Source organism: Centruroides vittatus, unplaced genomic scaffold (genome assembly GCF_030686945.1).
Source record: "Centruroides vittatus isolate TY-2023 unplaced genomic scaffold, ASM3068694v2 contig_1342, whole genome shotgun sequence".
Lineage (NCBI taxonomy): Eukaryota > Metazoa > Arthropoda > Arachnida > Scorpiones > Buthidae > Centruroides > Centruroides vittatus.
In genome coordinates, this window is record NW_027120854.1 from 142990 (window position 1) to 163219 (window position 20230).

A 20230-nucleotide genomic window follows, 5' to 3' on the forward strand; every position below is an offset into this window, starting at 1 on the left:
AAACATACTGATACCATAACAAGATATCTCAGGTCAATTGGTTAAGGTCAGAGGTCATGATCCTGAGAATTGTCAGGAATAACACAGGACAGGTTAATTCAAGCATGTATACATTGATTAATGGAAGTAAAATTGAAGTCTGTGGATGCTCTATTTTTAGCACAGGGAACAAATTAATAGACTTTTTAACATTCAAAAATGCAAAATTTATTTATGACAATGATGGTCAGGCAATTTTCTGAAAAATTATTTAAGAAATGCAACAAGTTTTCTTAGAATTTTTTGACTGACTTTTTCATTATTACTATTATTATCATTACTTAACATAAACACAGCTCCTCAGCTTTAATGGCTAGATTTGGCTCCTAAACATTGAGTCTCTCCCAGAGACCTGGGATGTTTAGAGATATTTATGCAAAATATGTGCTGATCCAAGTAGCAAACAGATGTCAATTCTGTTAAGCTCTGGGTTCTTCAGGTATTGCTTTAGATCCCTTGGAATAGCTCCTAGTGCTTTGACTACAGTTAGAACTATGACAGTCTTCGTCCACATTCATTCAAATTCAATTTGCAACTTACATTTAGTGACTTTGTCTAATTGTTTTTCCTGCCCCTTTTGTCACCTAGGACTGCCACATCTATAATCTATATATAAAGGAACAACACCGGAGTGAAAATAAATGAAAACCAACAACTTTAGTGCCTTTGACCGGTGTGCTTCTCTCTTCTTTCTCTGTAAAATGCAAACGTTTTCGAACCTCGTTGGTTCTTCGTCAGGCGTAACGGAATTCTGTTCAACAAAATTTTAGAAAAAATTTGCATTCTGGAACGCTGTCGCGTGTAGCCGATGTCGTCATATTAGACTTGTGCGATGTGAGTATAGCGCTACGTCAGGGATCTGTTGAGAAAGGCTTCCCAAGCCGATGATAAGATGATCTCCTTTTTAAAATTGATGCAGTGCGTGTTACTGCGGGTGTTGAGTAAGATGTATATAGCTTCAAGCCATTTGAGGTGATCTTGTCGAAACGTGGGGTGAATGATTGCGGCACAGGTGAAAAGAGGCTCTATTTCTGGATCGGATGAATAGACTGCTAGGGCGGTGTTTTGTCTATGGTGTAATATGTCCGCTTTGTGCTCTTTGATCCTCGTCTGTATGTTGCGTTTGGTGGATCCGATGTAGATGGCTTCGCTGTTATCTCTGTGGTCGGCGATGGGTATAGAGTATATTCCCGGAAGTCTGTTTTTATCTGGAGCGTCTTTTCCGTTCCTAAGCCACTCGAAAATCGTTGGGCATCTCCTGAAAGCTAAGCGGATATCCTTTTTCTTCGCTATTTGGTAGTATATGGTCTTCAGTGCCGGATTGTAGGTGATCGGTATAAATTTAGGTGGGGAACCATTGGAAGGAGGGGTGTGGGTGGAAAGAAGCCGTAGTGCCTCAAAGTTGTTTTTGCGTGCAATGTTGTGATATCCGTGTTGTTTAGCTATATTCTTGATGTGCTGCATTTCCGAGTTGAAGGCAGCTTGTGAGGAGGAATGCGTGAGTGCCCTTTTGAGTAGCGCCTTAAAGGCTGCCATCTTGTACTGCGGAGGATCACAGGAGAATGCGGGTATATATAGAGGTTCGGTAGATGGTTTGTGATAGACTTGCGTATTGATGGAAGATTCTTCTACAGTGATGTAAATGTCCAAGAAGTGTGCTTGGGTATGGTGGGCTTGATCCAGTTCTAGTGTTAATCCATATGGGTTGTCGTTGAAGGTGTCCACTAAGGCTCTGATATTTGGGATGTCCTTCCATAATATAAGGATATCATCAATATACCTTTGGTAAAGGAGGATATGTGAGCGTTGAGAAGAAATGACTTCTGATTCCAGTTTTCTGACCACAAGCTCACAGAGGTCTCCTGCGACTGGGCTGCCCATAGGTACACCCCGTTGTTGTTGGTACGTAATGCCGTTGAATTTAAAGAACGAGTTAAAGCAGATCAGGTGTGCCATTTCGAGGATGTCAGGTTGTAACGTGCTGTCTTGAGTGATGTTCATAAGTGTATCCCTTATTGCGCAAAATACCGGTGGGAGTTTGATAGAAGGATATAAAGATTTAAAGTCTAGTACGGTTATAAATTTCGGAGGTGTTGGTAACCATTTGAGTGTATTGGCAAGATCTGCCGGGTTGGTAACGGTGTGCGGATACCCTTGCAGGTGAGGAATAAGTAACTTGTGAGTGGCTTTTTCTAATAGGAACGTGGGTGCTCTGGCCTTGTCCACCACCGGTCTGAGTTCTTTTCCGGGTTTATGAGTTTTCGCGAAGGCAAACATTCTGGGTGTATCCGGTGCAGGTGTAACGATGTTGTGGAAGCCCATCCGTTTCGCTAGTTTCGAGGTGGCGAAGCGTTTCATCCTGGCTTGGAGGTTACTGATGGCACTGGGGTCGGCGGTGTTACTTTGGGTGGCTTGTATGTGATTCTGTAACATGGAGTTGTAGGTGTCCCTTTTCAAGAGGACTAAGGAGTCGAACAGAATTCCGTTACGCCTGACGAAGAACCAACGAGGTTCGAAACGTTTGCGTTTTACAGAGAAAGAAGAGAGAAGCACACCGGTCAAAGGCACTAAAGTTGTTGGTTTTCATTTATCTATAATCTATATCTTGTTTGTTTTTTTCTATCAGCATAGTATCTGGGGTGTTATGAGCCAGATGTTTATCCATCTGTATGTATTTGAAAACTCCAAAGTATTTGTTGTACTCCTCATTTTCAATGACTTTTTTCTATCTTTTAATCAAACCAAGTCTTGCTGTACTGAAAGCCATACTTTCTGGTGAATCATTATTGCTACTTTGTTATGAGGTTCAAGGTAGTCAGTTTGTGCAATAGCAAATACTTCACAAAACTGGATGATGAAACAAATGTAACTTAAAACATGGAGTGGATGTCATACCAACAATTTTACTGATTCAAAAGAAAAATTCACATAAAAATTGGGGATCATTTGCACAGTGATATGTGTGGCAGGATTACATTTTTAGACTTGGACATCTCCAAGACCCAGGGAGGTTTGGCATTCTCCGTATACCACAAATTTGGTACTGTTTCCCCAATTATCCTTGCCACAGCCTTTCAGCTGCAACTGTATGTTTACATAGCTATAGCCCCTTTAATCAGAAGGATCTTTTTGGTGCCTTCCACACAACATTTTACCAACTCTGAATTGGGGATCCATTTTCTGCCATTTTGTGGCCGCCTCACAGCCCAGATTTGCCGTATTTTTAGGCAAAATGCCTTATTTTAACCATCTCCCTATGCCCCACTTTGAGAAGGCTTTTATGTAACGACAGGGATGTGGTTTTGATCCTAAAAAAGTTGGGCGTATATTCTATTTCCTTGGAAAACCCAATGTCTGGGGCACACCCACTAGGGGCAACCACGAGGATGCTATCCAGCCGCATATCAGAGCACCAATGTTCTGTCGCAGGGGCAGCTGTGACACCAAACTTTCCAAGATAGTTGTACAGCACCACGACATCCCACTATGGGACTATGTGGTGATGCTCAGGTGCTGTGAGGAATGGAATTTGGTGTACTGTACATTTGGGAGACCCTCTTCACCATACTGCTATCTCCTTGCAACTCTCCCACTCTTGAGTTGCCTGGGATTTGAATCAGTCTATACAAACAGTTAAAACACCTGCATTAGCTCCGTTTCTATACTCCTGCCTTCTCTGAGCAGTAAGGTGCATGCACGATGATGTTACGCCTATTTTAAATCCAATACTTTATTTTTAAACTTGTTATGTTCTAAGCGGCTAATGCTGTTTTTGTTCCAATTTTAAAAATAATCTGTTCAAAAAGCTATTTTATTCCAGTTCTGCCTGAAGTCAACATTTATAAATATGTTGAAAGTGCTCACAACATTTTTTTTTAAAAAATGTTCTTTAATGCCTTTTTATGTGAATTGGATTAGATAAAGGTGCTGTAATTACACATATAAGTTAGTACAGTTCTATTACATAAGCTTATGATATATTTGACAGTTTCTTCATTCTCTTATCAGAAGGGATTATTATATGACTGTTCAGTCCATGTTTACTTGCAACCTGTGTTTTGTTTTTAGTGCTTGTTCTTGTGCAGCAAGAATTATGCCTTCTGTTTCTTTTTTTAAAATCCCTTTTCTCAACCACTTACATTTTCTTCTAGTGTCAACTTTTCCTTCAATACTGTTAAGGTATTGCCATGTAGGTCATTATTCTTCTAGTTGTTTAGTTGCACTTTTTGGTGCACTTCCTTTGTTCTTTTAGTTTGCAGTAATTCAGCATTCTTAGCTTTTTTTGGCATTTCATCTTCATTTTGTTTTATATATTCCAATAGGCCTCTCTTTTCTTCTTTAATGGTTAGTTTAACTGTAGCAGTCCTCAACCTCCTTCACAGCACAGAAAATAGTCTGTCAATAGATTTTGTGGTGTTATTATTATTACAGTTTATCCTGAAAACTCGGCACTCGATAACTCAGCCACACTCCCACTCTTCCACCACGTGTCTGGCACTGGCGCGCGCTCAGCCATTGCCAGGGTTAATTGATTTCTTAATCCCGTTGCGTAACTTGACGTGAATGACTATGAATTCATTAATTTTCATTTTCATGTATTATGCCTTTATAAGTATGTATTTTTCCTTTATTTAAGGGTATTTGGGCAGTTTATTCTCTGTTGTATTCTCAAGCAAACAATACATACAAGTACAGTACAGTATTTTCTGAGGAAACACTCATACTTATTCTTTTTTAACCCATTCCTGATAACCCGGCATTTTCACAAACTTGGCCATTCTTCGGTCCACATTAGGCCGAGTTTTCAGGACTCTACTGTATTATCATTGAAAATGCAATCATATTTTTTATCTTCTAAAATTTATTATAAAATTAAAAATATTAACATCACAATATGAAAAATTAAAGGAAAATATATTTATGATAAAACTTCTTCTTAGCTATTTAATCAAGAAAATTTTTTAAAATGCAATTTATTAATTTGAAAATTTTTCATGTAGAAACAAGCAATTATTTATTGTTACATTGTCACAATGCTGGACTGCATTTTTTATTTTATTTAATTTAAACAATGAAGGCTATTTTTTAAATAAGGTCCGTTTTCTTATAAGAAGAAAAATACTGTAAATATCATTAAAATATATTTTTTTCCATATTCTACATACTTTTATCTACTTTTCTACATAATTTCCATTTTGTTTAAACATTTGTCATACTGCTCAACAATTTTTTGAATTCCGACCTCAAAGAAATCTGCCGCCTGTCAAGAAACCCAATCCACGACTGCAGTTTTCATTTCTTCTTCGTCGTTGAACTGTTGACCACCAAGGAACTCCTTTAAGTATCAAAACAAGTGAAAATCACTGGCTGCAAAGTCTGGACTGTGTGGATGATCATATCGAGTCAAAACTATAAAGCACTGTTTAATCTTTTTGTTTTGTGATCGTCAGAAAGCAGTCTTGGAATGCACCGACAAAACAATTTTCGATAATTCAGTTTCTCTGAAACAATGGTATACAAAACTGATCTTGAAATCTGTAGAAATTCAATTGATAACGTCGAAATCGTGAATCGTCGGTCCTCTCGAATTTTGTTATCCACATCACGAATCAAATCTTCAGTAATCAGAGAAGGTCGGCCAGGGCGTGGCTCATCATGCACATTAACTCGCCCATCCTTGAACATTCTTACCCATTTTCGAACTTTACTGTCACTCATAGCATTATCACCGTAAACTTCACAAATCTGACGGTGAATTTTCGCTGCTGCCAAGTTTCTTGCATTCAAGAATCGAATAACAGATCGTATCTCACAGTCGGCGGGAGACTCAATTTTCTTAATCATTTTAAACTTCTACAGCTCGGCATACAGACAGACGATATGGCTGCAAATGGCGTCAAAACGCACACCAAGCTTGCTCGGAGCAGAAGCGCATGCATACTGCCGTGATTGCGCATTATTCTCACTTTCATTCACAAACGGACCTTATTTAAAAAATAGCCCTCGTATATGCTCTCCACCTTAAATTAGTTGTGGCTTGCCCCTGTACATCATACTTTTCCTTTAACAATGAGTTGTTCCAGTCAACTATTAACTTCTTTCAGAGGAAGTTTTGAATTCAAATAATGTGACATCCAGTTTGCATCAGAAGTTCATATATAGTTAATCAGGGCCTGCTGCCCCTAAGGTTTCCAAATCTGGTCTCAGATTCCATCTATCTAACTCCATTCTCAAGATTAAGAAAAGACTGACAACAGTGGAAATTTATGGGTCTACAATTTTTTAAAAATCCAGTCCAATGAGCGAATATTTTGTTTTAATTCAAGTCAACAAGAAATTTTATCGTTTCATTCAAGAAAAATCAAATGTCAAAAGCATTTTGAAATTTTGACACTTGAATTTTAAAAAAAGAACTCTTTTTCAGTTCTTTTAAAACTTTTGTTTTGATTTCGGTTTTTCATAAATATTGAAATTGTGGTTCTATAACCGAGTCTGACTTGTCCTACTACAAATGCATAATTGTATCAGTAGACAGCAATGTAAAAAGTGACTGAACTAATCAGAAACAAGTGAATTAATGTTCCAATTTCACTTCTAAAACACAAGATTTCCATATTTTGGTAAATTTACCAAATTAATGATTACTTGTGTAGGCTTAGCCAAGATGCTACTGCATTTTATTATCACCATACTAGCTGAAAAAATGTTATATCATTTTCTGGCCAAAAATTTCCCCAGAACTGTGCTTTAATTTCCCCGAACAATCTCCCTTGTATATCCAATTACATGTAATTGGATATACAAGGTTTTCAATGAAGAATTCTACCATTTTAAATTATTGTAATATTAATTACTATCTGAGAACATTGTAATGTACAGTACATTAAAGCATTGGAAACTGTCTGAGTTTCACATTTGTCCATTACAATTTCTGAATGCATGCACCTTGTGTCATGTGGCACACATCCAATACTCAAAATTCTTTCTATACTCACTATAGCATATTCATTGTTGCTCCTCCCACAGCAACCACAATCCTGCAGCTCCTACAGATTACCCACATGCACAATGATGAGCAATTCCAACTTTTTAGGATTGGTTTTCTCCTTCAAAAAACAAACCTTTGTGCAAGTTGTCATTTTTGTTTACAGTGTTCCCTAGTAGTAGAAAAAACACATTTGAATGCAGATGGAGAAACAAAACTCTTGACAGTTACTCTATCAATTGGTGTATGTTGCATACTTCTTGTATAGTAATTAACATAATTACAATAAATTTAAAATGACAGCATTCATTTTGGAAGACATATATTTAGCCAATTTAGACTATTATATGTAAAAAATCTGGAGTCTCATCAGCTACGCATAAATGTAATGATAGATAATAGGAAAAGAATAATTGAAGAATTTTTGTTTGTTTATCATCTTATAACAGCAAGTACCAATCATTATGACCAAATATCTTAAAGCCAAATTTCTTCAGACTATTTTTGCTAGACTCTAATCGTTGAAACTAAATAATTTTGACTAAAGGTAGGTATTAGATTGCCATTTTGAATTAATATTAATAATTATAGATATTACTTTTAGAATTTTGGATGGAAGTCTGGCTAGTGTAACTGGAAACAAATCTGTACAGTTACCTTAAGTTGCAGGTTCAAGTTGTTCTTAGTCAATCTTCCAGAATATTTTAAATTATTAAATTAAATTTTAAAATGAGTGTAATTATTAAAATTAGTACAAAATGGCAGCGTAACTGCCTATCTCTAGTCCAGATTCCTTAGTTTCAATGATCGAAGTGTAGTCATTGTATATTGTGTAAGAATTCGTAAGGTAGTTTATATTAAGAAAGTTTTGCAATGATTTCAGTGGTAAATTTTTTGAAAGAAATATATTGTTAATTATGATGGTTTGGTAGGGTTATTAACAAACTTAAAAGCAGAATCTGCCATTTTGTTTAAATACTGTATAAAATTATAAAACTTGGTGATGAGGTAACTGAAATTTTAAATTTAAAAATATCAGTGCATAATTTTGAAAGAAACAAGAAGTTTTATAGATGAAAAATAATGTATGAATTTTATTGATTCAATCATCCAAGTTGTTAGGTTTTGATAATGTAAATAAATATACAATATAACAAAACCAATTTCAGTTTAAATTGCTGTATCATCAAGCTACATTTAAGTTAATTTTTAATTAATTAAATGACAAAATTTGGTCTAAAAATAGTTATGTCTCTGACATGTGTTAAGATTAATAATCAGAATTTAATTAAATAGTTGATAACTTGCTTGTTTCAGTAAGCAGAGTAATGGGTTCAAATTGTGATGCTCCATATTGCTCTAAAATTAGGTAATTAAATTCAAAATTAATCTTAACACAAGATTGTGATGTAAACATTTATATTTAGATGAAATTTTGTCATTTAGTTAAATAATAATTAATTTAAATATAGTCTGAAGGTAATTAAGTCAATCATAAATCAAAATTGCTGGATTATGTAAATTTGTATAAAGTATTTGATGGAAGAATCGTACAAATCTGGATTCGATAGAAACTTATGATCATCAGCAATAATTATTATTTTTCACAATGAAGTTTGGCACTCTTTTGCAACTGTTTTTAATTAAAAATCCAAACTGTCATTGTATCATCAAATTTTAATTTTATAATAAAATACCCAAATATATTAATTTCTTCTGTAATACAATATGAATTTGACTTACATTGTGTAATCAGTTAAGAATGTGGAATGCAGTGTAATAAAAAAGAACTGCATATAAATGCAAATGAAATAATAGGATTAGCACTTGAACTAATTTAACATAGCAATTGAACATTTTTTAGAGACATATTTGAAGCTATAGAAGACTTACATAAAAATATATAATTTTTTAAGTCTAAGTCTTCTATAGCTTCAAATGAAGATAATCCTGGGTTATGTCGTCTTTATGCAAATAATGTATGACGTTGCGTAAAGAAACATATTTATAAAAACTTAGTTATTATGGGTTATTCTTGTCAGTTAATCCCATTTCCATTTTAAGAACAGACTTACCTTTAGCATAATTTGCAACTGGTATAAATACTAGTTGCAAATCTAAGCATCAGAGTTAATCAGAGGCAATTATTGCCTCTGATTAACTCAATATTGCCTCCAAGAAGTTAGTGACAGAAGCAAAATTATAATCTGTGATTTTCTATAATTTATATACAAAAGGTTTTTTTTATTCTGGCTAAATGTTTATAGCTGTTTCAGATTTTATATACATAATCATGAGTTTCCTGACAATTATTTCAGTCACATTAGTTAAATTGACACATGATTTTAAGCAGTCCTTTTTAAAAAAAATAAAATGATTATTTATATACAGTAGAGCATTGATTATCCGAAACAATTCAGGCCTGGAGTTGTTTGGATAACTGATCATTTACGAAAAAATATATTAAACACAAAACTGTACTCTATTTATTTTGTATTACACATCTTACAAATATATATCTTACATAAAGTAATACATTAAAGTAGGCCTACAGTTTAGGTTGGCAGGGAGGGGGAGAGTGCTGTAGCGCTACAGCAATAGCGGAAATTTGAATTTGCCGACTGGAACACTTTCAGTTAACCAATGTTTTGGTTGATTGGTATTTGGATAATCAATGCTCTACTGTATGTATATATATATATATATTGGGTTGTTTGGAAAGTAACTTCATTTTTTTACTACTAGAAGAATTAGTTGTACTGTATTTTTACAAATATGTCACACTAGCCTTGTATAGCTTTGTAGTTAATTTTAGAAATGTAACACTAAAGTTTTCGATCCACTCTAGGACCTTCTTCATGAGTTCTTCTGGTGCGATCCGAGTTCAATTTAACTTCTGATATTAAACTGGAACATGACAGTGCAACAGTGCCAGAACAACAGGTTTGGCACTGTTGTTCTGTCAACAGTGCCAAAACTGGTTCACAAAATTTCATTTTGGCAATTTTGATATTGAAGATGCACCATGTTTTGGAAGGCCAGTTGAAGCTGATGAAGATTAAAGGTAAAATAAAGGTATTGATTGAAGCAAACCACCAAATAACAATATGAGAAATTGCTAAGAGATTAAATTTGTCAAATTGAACTGTTTATGATTACTTGAAATGACTTTGTTTTGTTTCAAAGCTTGATATATGGGTTCCACATGTTCTTAAAGAAAGAGATGCTCTTTGGTGGGATTTTTAGGGAATTTTCTTTTTTGTGAGCTTCTACCCAACAATTTCACCATTGATTTGAAAATGTACTGTCATCAAATGACAAATTGAGTGATACCATCAAACAGAAAAGGGGTAGTGTTTTACCATGATAATGCCATATCTGACACAAGTTTGGTAATTTGTCAGTAACTGTTACAGCTTAAATGGGATGTGCTACCATACCCACCACATTCGGTAGATCTGGCACCTTCGGATTATTACTTGTTCCGGTCTTTACAAAATTTTTTAAACAAACATTTACTTCAAATGAGGGTGTTAAAAATCACTTGGATCAGTTTTTGTAAGTAAAGATCACTTTTATGATGGCACTATAAAGATGGCAACAGGCATTTGACCAATATGTTCAATATATGTTTCAATAAAATATATATTATAAGAAAATTGTTTTTTCCCCACAAAAGAAAATGAAATTACTTTCCAAACAACCCAATAATTTAAATTTTATTGATATATTTCATAAAATAGAACTTTAATCACCTAATTTTGTACAAAGTACCTTCAGCTAACAACAGAATGGTCCTATTTCATTATTATTTACACAAATATTTTCGTTAAAATTCAAAATTATATTATTATTGCTAACAACTTTGTTTACTGACTTTCTACACTGGCAAGTAAATTTTCATTTCACTTGTATCTCATTACTTCTGAACTTCTCAAATATCAAGTTTGGGGCATTCTTACAAACATATATTTAATTTTTCTTAAAATTCTTCTTTGCTACGAGGCACGTTCGTTGCATTAACGGGATATTCGTTATTATGTCGTCGATAAATGTTATAAGAATGTTCCATACTAAACTCTACATTTAAGAAATGCATTTTATTGTATACATATGTATATAAAAAATTTTTTTTTCAGGAAATGTACAGATCTTCACGAATCATCAAAATATCTAAATGCCACTTTTATATTCTGTTTATAGAATAAATTAAAGCTTTTGAACATATTTTTGGATGTTATGTACCATAGAAATACAGTAAATATGTCAAATTTATTCATTAAAAGTTGATATTTTTAACTTCTGATGTAAAATATTGATAAATATTATTCATACAATGAACGTTTTTGGTTATATAAACGTGGCAGAACAGTGCAAATTTCGATAAAGAAAAACTTTATTTTAAAATTAAACAATTTTGTCTTTTATATGTAAAACTAGCTGTTACCCACGACTTTGCCAGGGCAGATTTTGCAAGCAAACACCATTTACATTCAGTATTTCAACAACCATAGTAATTGTTATATAACTCCTACTGCTGCAATGACGAGAATTGCCGAGAATCAAATGAACTGTTTACAATTGTTCTATAATCGAACAAATTCCAATTTAAAACAGTTTGAACATTTGGTTAAAAAATCAAAATATATAAAAATATTTATAATAATGTCTGAAATGTTATCAGTTTAATACATCTAAGTACTCGATGAAGACTAAACGTAGTTGAAAACAAAAAATCACATCTAAAATAGTACAGTAGAAGCCGTTCTTCGGGTTAAGCCTTAATCCTCTCCTCTCTCCCCCGTGGGGGAATTTCGAAAAATCCCTTCTTAGTGTGCGTTTTCGTGGCGTACCTTAACTGCGTACTAAATTTCACCACTTTGGGTTCGGCGGTTTGCTCTGGGCGGTGACGAATCAATCACTCAGTCTGGACAAGTAATTTTATATATTTAGATTAAGGTGTAAAGGAATAAAAATATGTCCCGAAATATAATTTTACATTACAAAAATACAATTAAACTGTTGAAACAATTTAAAAGTTTAAAAACGCTCATTTTTTTAAATATAATTCTGTAAATTTGTCCCTCATAGTACGAATGGAATCTGTGGAAAATTTCCACTGTATGTTGTGATTTACAATGACAGACATGCCGTCTTCATTGTCGTCTTCATCTTCAAAAATACTAGCTAAAGAGTTTCTAATTCTCTTGTTCGGGTTACTGTCATTCTCTGGAGAAGTGCAAGAATTGGCAGCAGTAGAATATGCTCTTTTTTCTTTACTTCCTTCCCTCGGCATTAACAAGTGAATGCACTGCTTCTTAAAATCGAAAGACACGCGATTGTAAGTGGACTCGTGGTTGTCGCAGAAACTTCCAGAATTGTCCGAGAAATGTTCTCGACTGCATATGTCATTTTCCTCTTCGGACCGAACGGAAATTTGAGATTGAACTAAATTGTTTTCTAAGCTGTTATTTTCGGCAGTTTCAGAATTCGTTTCATCACAGATTTCATCAGACGGAAGCAATTTTAAGTCTTGAATTTGTGGGCTAGAGTTGGATATGTGGTTATTATGTAAACTTTCCAGTTGCCTTTCCTCTTTTTCTAGATTTTGTTTGATTTCAAAACAGTCGCATGGAATATTCTCATCCTCACAAATACAAGTTTTAGCATTATGGATCCTAACAGATGAATTCTTATCATTGTGTCTATCTGATTCACATTTGCTATTGTGATTTATTAAATGGGTATTTGTGTTTCTCACAATTGGAGAATTGGAACAAAAGGAATCTTTGTCTGCTTTATAATTCACTTTTCCCTCTTCCCCACTCTTTGTGTAGGATACTTTCATTTCTTCATTCCATCCTGAAATATATAAAATTTATGTTACTACTTTTACAAAACTTGAAATTTACAAAAGGTCTGTTCACCTGGTATCGAGTTTAGTATATCCTGTTCCTTTTCCGATATAACGAGAAAACTTTTAGCCGACGTGACGTTTTCCAGAGATATTTTTGTCTTTTTATATGGAATCGATACCGATTTCTGACTATTAAAGTCCGAGAAGCTGTCCAAATCTAGTTGTAACGATTCAGAATCTGCATTCAGTCTGTTTTAAGTAGGAATGTGTGAAAATCGTAATGTTTGAGAATGAGTTTGGCAAATAATTTACTTACTGCATATTTTCCCAGATATCTTGACATTTTTTCAGCACTACAGGATCTCTGTTTATATGCTCTAAACTAAAAATAATCAAACAAATTTTTCCAATTAGAATATAACAAATTATTAGCCTCAAAATATATATGTTTAATGCTTTATATTTTGCTTTGTGAACTATAATTCTAAAGTGTATGGTTCTAAAGACCAGTTTACACGTACAACCATCGCCAACATTTCGTCACTCGAAATCATAATCTGCACAGATTTGCTTTGTTTGAACAAACCTGTAACTCATTAGCAATCTTAGTTTGATGCGTCACAGAAAATCTAACCTCAAATTTTTCACATTATTGAACCAATTGATGACAAAATTAAATATAACTAAACACTCATTAAACCCGATAATATTAAACCATTACATCGGTTATGGCTTTGGCTTATGTATGCTGGAAGAGGAGATCGGATCGAAGGTCCTGGTAGCATAACTGGCAACACGGTTAGCGGGAGTTGCAGGTTCGAGTCCCGCTTCGGGCCGATTCTTTTCTTCCAGTTTAATCTAAATTTATTTAAATTATTATAATTATTAATTTTAATAAGAGATGGCGCCTAACGCCTACCTCGAGTGCCAAATTTATTTATAATCTTTAATCGTTTATAGCCCGATTATTTACGGCAGTTGGTGATGTAATGGACAAAATTAAAACTGCGTGTCAGATTGCGTTCTTGCTACTGGAGAGAAACGAATGCTTTCGTGCACAATCGGAACAACAACTAGTTGTATTCTGGCAAATCACTTAAATGTCCGAATTATTGACGGATCTCATCACAGGTTTTCGGACGGGACCACTGACATTTTGTCACGCCCTCATCTTAACACCAGAGTCGCAATGCGACTCTGGTGTTAAGCTGCATGCAATTCGTCCATTCACACTTAAAAAGTCTATTAAAAATATTCAATTTTTTCAGGCTACTTGACAGTAAATCCATATTGTCTGCCATATTACACACTGTTAGTGTACTAGTTTGTATACAGTTAAAAATAAATTTGTTTTGGCAATAGGAAAATCCTCTATCACTTAATCGTCCAAAAATGCTTTGGTATAGGATCTTAAATTAAATTCAAATTGACACATTTTAACTACGAGTTATATAACTTTACCAAATTATTTTATACCAGATTTGATTATATGTATACTAAGATATTACTAGACGTAACAACAAACTTACTTCACAGAGGAGGAAACTTCCAGCATGTTCAGATAATTTCCAATCAGCATGAACTTATTGACTTTTAACATTAACTCTCCATATTTCTAATGAGAAAAAAATTATTAAACTCTGATAAAACTTAAAATCCCGTCGTTTCTATTTTAATAATAATACGTCCGACGTAAAAATTTGGACACCAACAGATGGTTCTTTAATATGTTTAAATACCTACATTCTAAGAAATAAATGAATACGGGTGAAAAAAACTCGTTCGACTTACTCCGCACGTTATCCTGTGTACTATTCTGTACTCTTCCAGTAACAGTATTGTTTTTGTCCACTGAATTTCACACGTCTGTTTGTGTGATGGATTCCGCTCATTCTCCCTGCAAAGCACATGCCAAAATGATACATTATGTCTCCGTCTTTCGATGCCGGGGAGCAGCACTCACCTCCGACGGAATTCTTCCACGGAATCTGTCGTAAATAGTGCCCTGACGGCATACTCTCCATCTGTTATCAGCATCAGATGCGCGTCAAACTCCTCACAAAATTCTATATTCTGCAATAAAATTTTATTTATTGTGGGTGCTAGTCAGATAATTAAAGCACCTATTACACAACTTTTATACTCTTGAATTTAATATCAAAATAAAATCAGTCAAATTTCTTTAAAGAACAAAATATATTGATAACTATAAAAAGTTTTTAATCTATATTTAATCTTTTCTGCCAAGCAAAGGATTCCTTTATCTAATCACAACGCGAGAGAGCTCGACAATCACAATAAGTACCGTCGGAATAAACGGCGCAGTCACAAACGTCTCCGGATTTTGTTCCAACAATACACGGTGCATTGCCGACGCTAGCGACGGGCAAAACGTGTTATTTTTTTGCCGGGCCACAAACGTCATTCCGACGACGGGGTTTCTCGTCGAGAGTTTTTACCGAGGCGCTTCCGTCGGCAGGACTTAGACCCAAGACGGCGTTTCGGCGGTCGGAGTCGGGTAGGTTTACCGGATAAGAAAATTACGGAGGATAAATTATTCCAGAAAGGATGTCATTACAGGGTGCATTTGAATAGACGAAGAACACGTTTCAAATGTCTTTTAGACACCGTATCAAAGGTAATGAAAAGCACATTAACCAAATATAAATTTCACGATATGCCAAAAACATATAAGAGCCAAAGTGTTTGCCTTTGTGACATATTCATCATTGGTACAAATTGCATCCAATTAAAGTTGTTATAATGTTTTTCTACGAGTAAGTTTGGAATAAAATACAAATAGGTACATTCAAGTATGCATCAAACAGCACATTAGTGAACCGTGTATTAAAATGCATTCGATATTCACAATGTTACATTGGAAGGAAACTGATCAATTATCCTAGAAAACGAGAAGTTACTTGTCAGTATCGTCGAGTAAACACACGAAAGGTGAATGCACCCGAAGCACGTCACACTAGATGCAAACTGTTGTCTTCACTCACCTCCAACACGCGACAACAATTGACGCCGAAGGATTGTTCCTGCAGCTCTTCGGGTTTGAAGGACCTGAAAAGTTGAATGATCCAAGGATCGTTGATTCTTTTACTGGATCGACAACACGACTTCTGCATTGTCAATCCACAGTGGAATCGAGCAACGGGAACCGCAGCGCCAAAACGACAAAAATCGGAAACTAAAAAATAGCGTCGGATAAAATGAATGTTCTAGACCAGGGGTCGGCAACCTGCGGCTCTTTAGTTCCATACGCAAATATTATTTATTTTATCAAAAAAAAAAAAAACATTTAAAAATCGTTCTGAATCGATTAACGAGATGCATCTTGTCAAAAGCACTCTACCATCGTCAGTTTAAAGAATTCTTAAACGAAATGGAGACTCAGTATTCCGACCTCCTTCTTCACAATAAAGTGCGATGGCTTTCCAAAGGTAAGGTGTTGAAACGTTTTGCTTCGTGCTTGAATGAAATAAATACATTCCTAAATGAAAAAGGCATTAATCACCCTGAATTAGAGAACGACAAATGGTTGCAAAAATTTTACTTTATGGTGGATATCACAGCGAAATTAAATGAGCTGAATCTAAAACTGCAAGGAAAGGGAAACCCAGCGTATGTTTTGGTAGAAGAATTGGTTTGTTTTGAAGAAAAATTAATTCTTTTTGCAGAAGATATTCAGAGCGGTAAATTACTTCATTTTCAATTTCTAAAGCAATATCGCGGTAAAACCAGTGCAACTGTTGACACGAATTACTTCAGCACAGTTATAAAAAAAATTAAAGATGAATTTGCTGACAGATTTGAGCAATTCAAAACCAACAAAACCACTCTAGCATTCATAGTAAATCCTCTCAACACAAATAGTAACGAAATCCACATTGAGCCATTTGGAATTGATACTGGATCTCTGGAAATGCAATTGATCGATTTAAAAAGTAAAGCTTTTTGGAGTGGAAAATTTACAAGAGTTGAAGAGCAAGTTGGAAGAGTTGGAGGTCCAGAAATGTATGTACGTAACGCAACAAAAGTGGACAGCTTTAAAAGAAATGCCGCGAGTTGAGGCACTTATATTCGACGCATGAATAGTCTTCCAGATTGCTACAGTGAGGTGAAGAAGTTGGCATTTGGAGTGCTGACTATCTTCGGATCGACATATTCGTGCAAGCAAGCGTTCTCTTGCATGAATATAATTAAAAGTAAAGTAAGAAGCCAACTAACAAATGAAAATTTAGAGTCGTGTTTGAAACTTAAAACAACAAGTCATGAGCCAAATTTATCCAAACTTTCTAAAACCATGCAAAGCCAACTCTCCCATTGAATTTGTTTGTCAATTGTTTGTTATTGAAGTACAAGTTAGTGTTGTTAAGTAAATGTTTAATTAATAATAAAGACCTTTAATGACAAAAAAAGCAGAAGAAAAAAAAAACACAGAACACCAGGTTTTGGGTTACACCACAGCATACTTAAGTAAATGTTTAATTGCTTTAATTTTTTACTTATTATTTAAATAATTATCTAATAATGCCATATATATATTATCTAATTTGTTGTGAAAAACACTACTTATATATGAATAAATAGATATTTTTTCTTATGAATAAATAGATTAGATTTTTTTTATCAAAAAACTTTATTTATGCGAGTACTATTTATTGTTGGCAAGAAAAAATTTTGTGGCTCTTTAAAAACTTTGAAATTTTGTAAATTGTAATTTTTGACTCTTCCGACTCAAAAGGTTGCCGACCCCTGTTCTAGACGATTAATTCCCGGATGTATCTATCCGCTATTTTTCCCTGGTGGTGACTTTTGGTAGTAATTTTATATCGTGAAATTTTCTTGCTCTGGAAAACGGTGGTTAAGGTTTGATGTTATATGACGTTGAGACACTGAAAAGTCGCGGGTTTGTTCAGAAAGTTGTTACTAGGTGAGAAATGACGCTACGTTCGGCGTATTTTTGGCAATAGTGTTTCGATGTTCACCGTTCTATCATATGATATCTCCGAGTAATAATTGCGATCTACCGTAGTAAGTTATGAGTATCCGAACTGGATTTCGACTCTGAATCTCCTCCAATCACTATTGTTCGCTTAGTGTTACAAAAATTAGACAATTATCTTAGGTAAAAGCACGGATAACTTGTAAAATTGTTCAGTTGTCTGTGCTTTAAAGCTACAATTTCGGCAATAATTTTCACGAAATTGGTTTTATATTATTAAATAGGCGATGACTATTTTCACTTGTACAAAGTTAGTGTTTGAAATGTAGAAAACAAAATGATTGCAAAAGGTTTTACGTTTGCTTTATACTCTGAAGAGTGATACCAGAGGCCGAATGGATAAAACCGCCGAACATTTGAAGTTGGTCACGCGTTCCATCAATGGTGGAATTTTCCAGGTTTTCTTCGGGTGTTCGACACCTAAAATAAGGGTCACTTTCCCTTATTTTATGTCTCCTGGAAGCATCTCTCTTGGCAGATCACTCATTTCCTGCGTTATCCTATCCCATCAATTTCGTGTTTTTGGCAGGATTATGACGTTGAATTCTTCTGGCACACAACATAACATCTTGCGGTTACCCGCTGTTATTCCTGCACAGTCCGAACAATATTGTATTACCTTTGGTATGTCAACTTTGGCTGGCCATACAAATACATTAACGCCAACTTTTTCATCGCATTCACTATTTGTGTGAGGTTCCAAAAACGGGTTGGAATTAAACATTTATTGAAACTAAACTAGAAAAACTTCCATTGTTAAAGCCGATCAAAAGGTCGGATTTGTCGTGCAAGTCATACGAAACAGAGACGAGGAAAAAAAACTATTATTATAAAACGCAATGCAATACATTTATGGTACTAGTCATAATTCTAGGAATGTTAGTTAAATGGAAATCACTCAACCTATTTCTTTCAGCGGTTTTGATGTTTTTCATGAACGAAAAAAATTGTTCACAACAGTATGTTTTGCATGTGGGGTAGTACAGTTTTCTAGCATCAATTATGTCGTTAAACATCAAAGTGTATTTAGTGAAACGAGAATAATTTTTACAACATTCTTTATCAAAATAAATGAGAACGTACTGTACCTAAAAATTTTACGGTGCAGTGGGCTGCATAAAAATATTAAGTGGACCGCAATGTGGCCCGCGGCCCGCGGGTTGAACATCCCTGGTCTAGGCAACAATGAAGTAAAATATGAGCGCAGGTTTCAAAGTTCCATCGGCACCTTCCGTCCATAGTTAACGGATGGTTTCGGGTAGATTCTCCAAAACGGACCTTTCTCGTTTCCCGAACAGGTCTTGTGGGACAGACGAGGGACCAATCGGAAAGCGAAAAAAAGGGTCGTAGAGCCAATCGGAATGGACAAAAGAAAGAACGGAGATCGATATAATCCCCGATCTTCAAGGACAGACTCACTTTCCGTAAACTGTGCACCTGCACACGGTTAGTCAACAAAAATCGCAGTTTTCCGTCCAACCGGTAACCTATGCCGCTACGGACTCACAAGGGGAGGGCACGACCTGGGAAATTCACTTTGGGATGAGACTTGGTATATAGGTAGTACTCCTTTGGGATGTTCAATCCTCAAAACAAGAAAGCGCAATGGCCAGCCAATTTTAAGAAAAAGGCCTTTAAAAATTTGAGCTCAGCTTATGTACTACTAAGTTTCGCTAGGTTAGCAGCTGCTGAGCAGCTCAGTTGACATCGTTCTTGGCTACCACCAAGTCATTCAGGGTTCAAATCTCTGTCTCGATTAGTATTTTTTTTTCTTTTTAAAGATTTTAAAAAAAAGTATTTTGAATATATATAAATATTAAAATTTTATTATAATAAATAATTCCATTTAAAAAATGTTTAACACATATTACGTGTCATTTTAATTATAATAATACAAAATAATTAACAAGTATATTAATAATCATCATCATCAACTGTTGGTAAACATAGTATCTTCATTCACAGACATTTTACTGTAAAATATTGAAACTATTTGTATTATGGTGTGATATATTACGGAACACTATGATCTCTTCGAAATCCAAAAGTAAACTGACACTCCAAATATCAGGTCAGTCCATAAGTCCATGCGCATTTTTATGACCTTGAGAAAAATCTTGTTTTGCTGTTGAAAATGTCAGTCTAATGTGATACTTTTCACACTGAAGTGTTAAATTGGATCTCATTTATATAATACTGTTGGAATTGGAAACATTCTAGTTGTTTATTTTTGTTAAAATGGAAGTAAAGAATGAATATAAAAGACATGTTTTATACTTTTTATTTTTAAGTGGTGAGAATTAATAAGAGTAGTAACCTTTGAAAAATTTGATAC

The 20230-nt window shown here is 34.6% G+C and overlaps 3 protein-coding genes across 3 annotated transcripts; 1 reads left to right on the top strand and 2 right to left on the bottom strand.

Moving 5' to 3' along the window:
• Nucleotides 1-885: 885 nt before the first annotated feature.
• On the bottom strand, nucleotides 886-2472 carry LOC136990804 (uncharacterized). The gene has a single exon (XM_067289230.1). It carries the CDS (start codon nucleotides 2470-2472, stop codon nucleotides 886-888), a length of 1587 nt encoding a protein of 528 aa, XP_067145331.1.
• Nucleotides 2473-10735: 8263 nt separating this feature from the next.
• Nucleotides 10736-16021, bottom strand: LOC136990816 (uncharacterized). Its single transcript, XM_067289247.1, has 7 exons — nucleotides 15887-16021; nucleotides 14845-14954; nucleotides 14673-14778; nucleotides 14411-14496; nucleotides 13198-13263; nucleotides 12952-13130; nucleotides 10736-12886 (listed from the first exon to the last, which is right to left on the bottom strand). The coding sequence occupies exons 1-7, from the start codon at nucleotides 16013-16015 to the stop codon at nucleotides 12075-12077; spliced, it is 1488 nt and encodes a 495-aa protein (XP_067145348.1). The 5' UTR covers nucleotides 16016-16021; the 3' UTR covers nucleotides 10736-12074.
• A 251-nt stretch (nucleotides 16022-16272) lies between these two features.
• Nucleotides 16273-16959, top strand: LOC136990805 (general transcription factor II-I repeat domain-containing protein 2B-like). Its single transcript, XM_067289231.1, has one exon. The coding sequence runs from the start codon at nucleotides 16273-16275 to the stop codon at nucleotides 16957-16959; it is 687 nt and encodes a 228-aa protein (XP_067145332.1).
• The last annotated feature ends 3271 nt before the right edge of the window (nucleotides 16960-20230 follow it).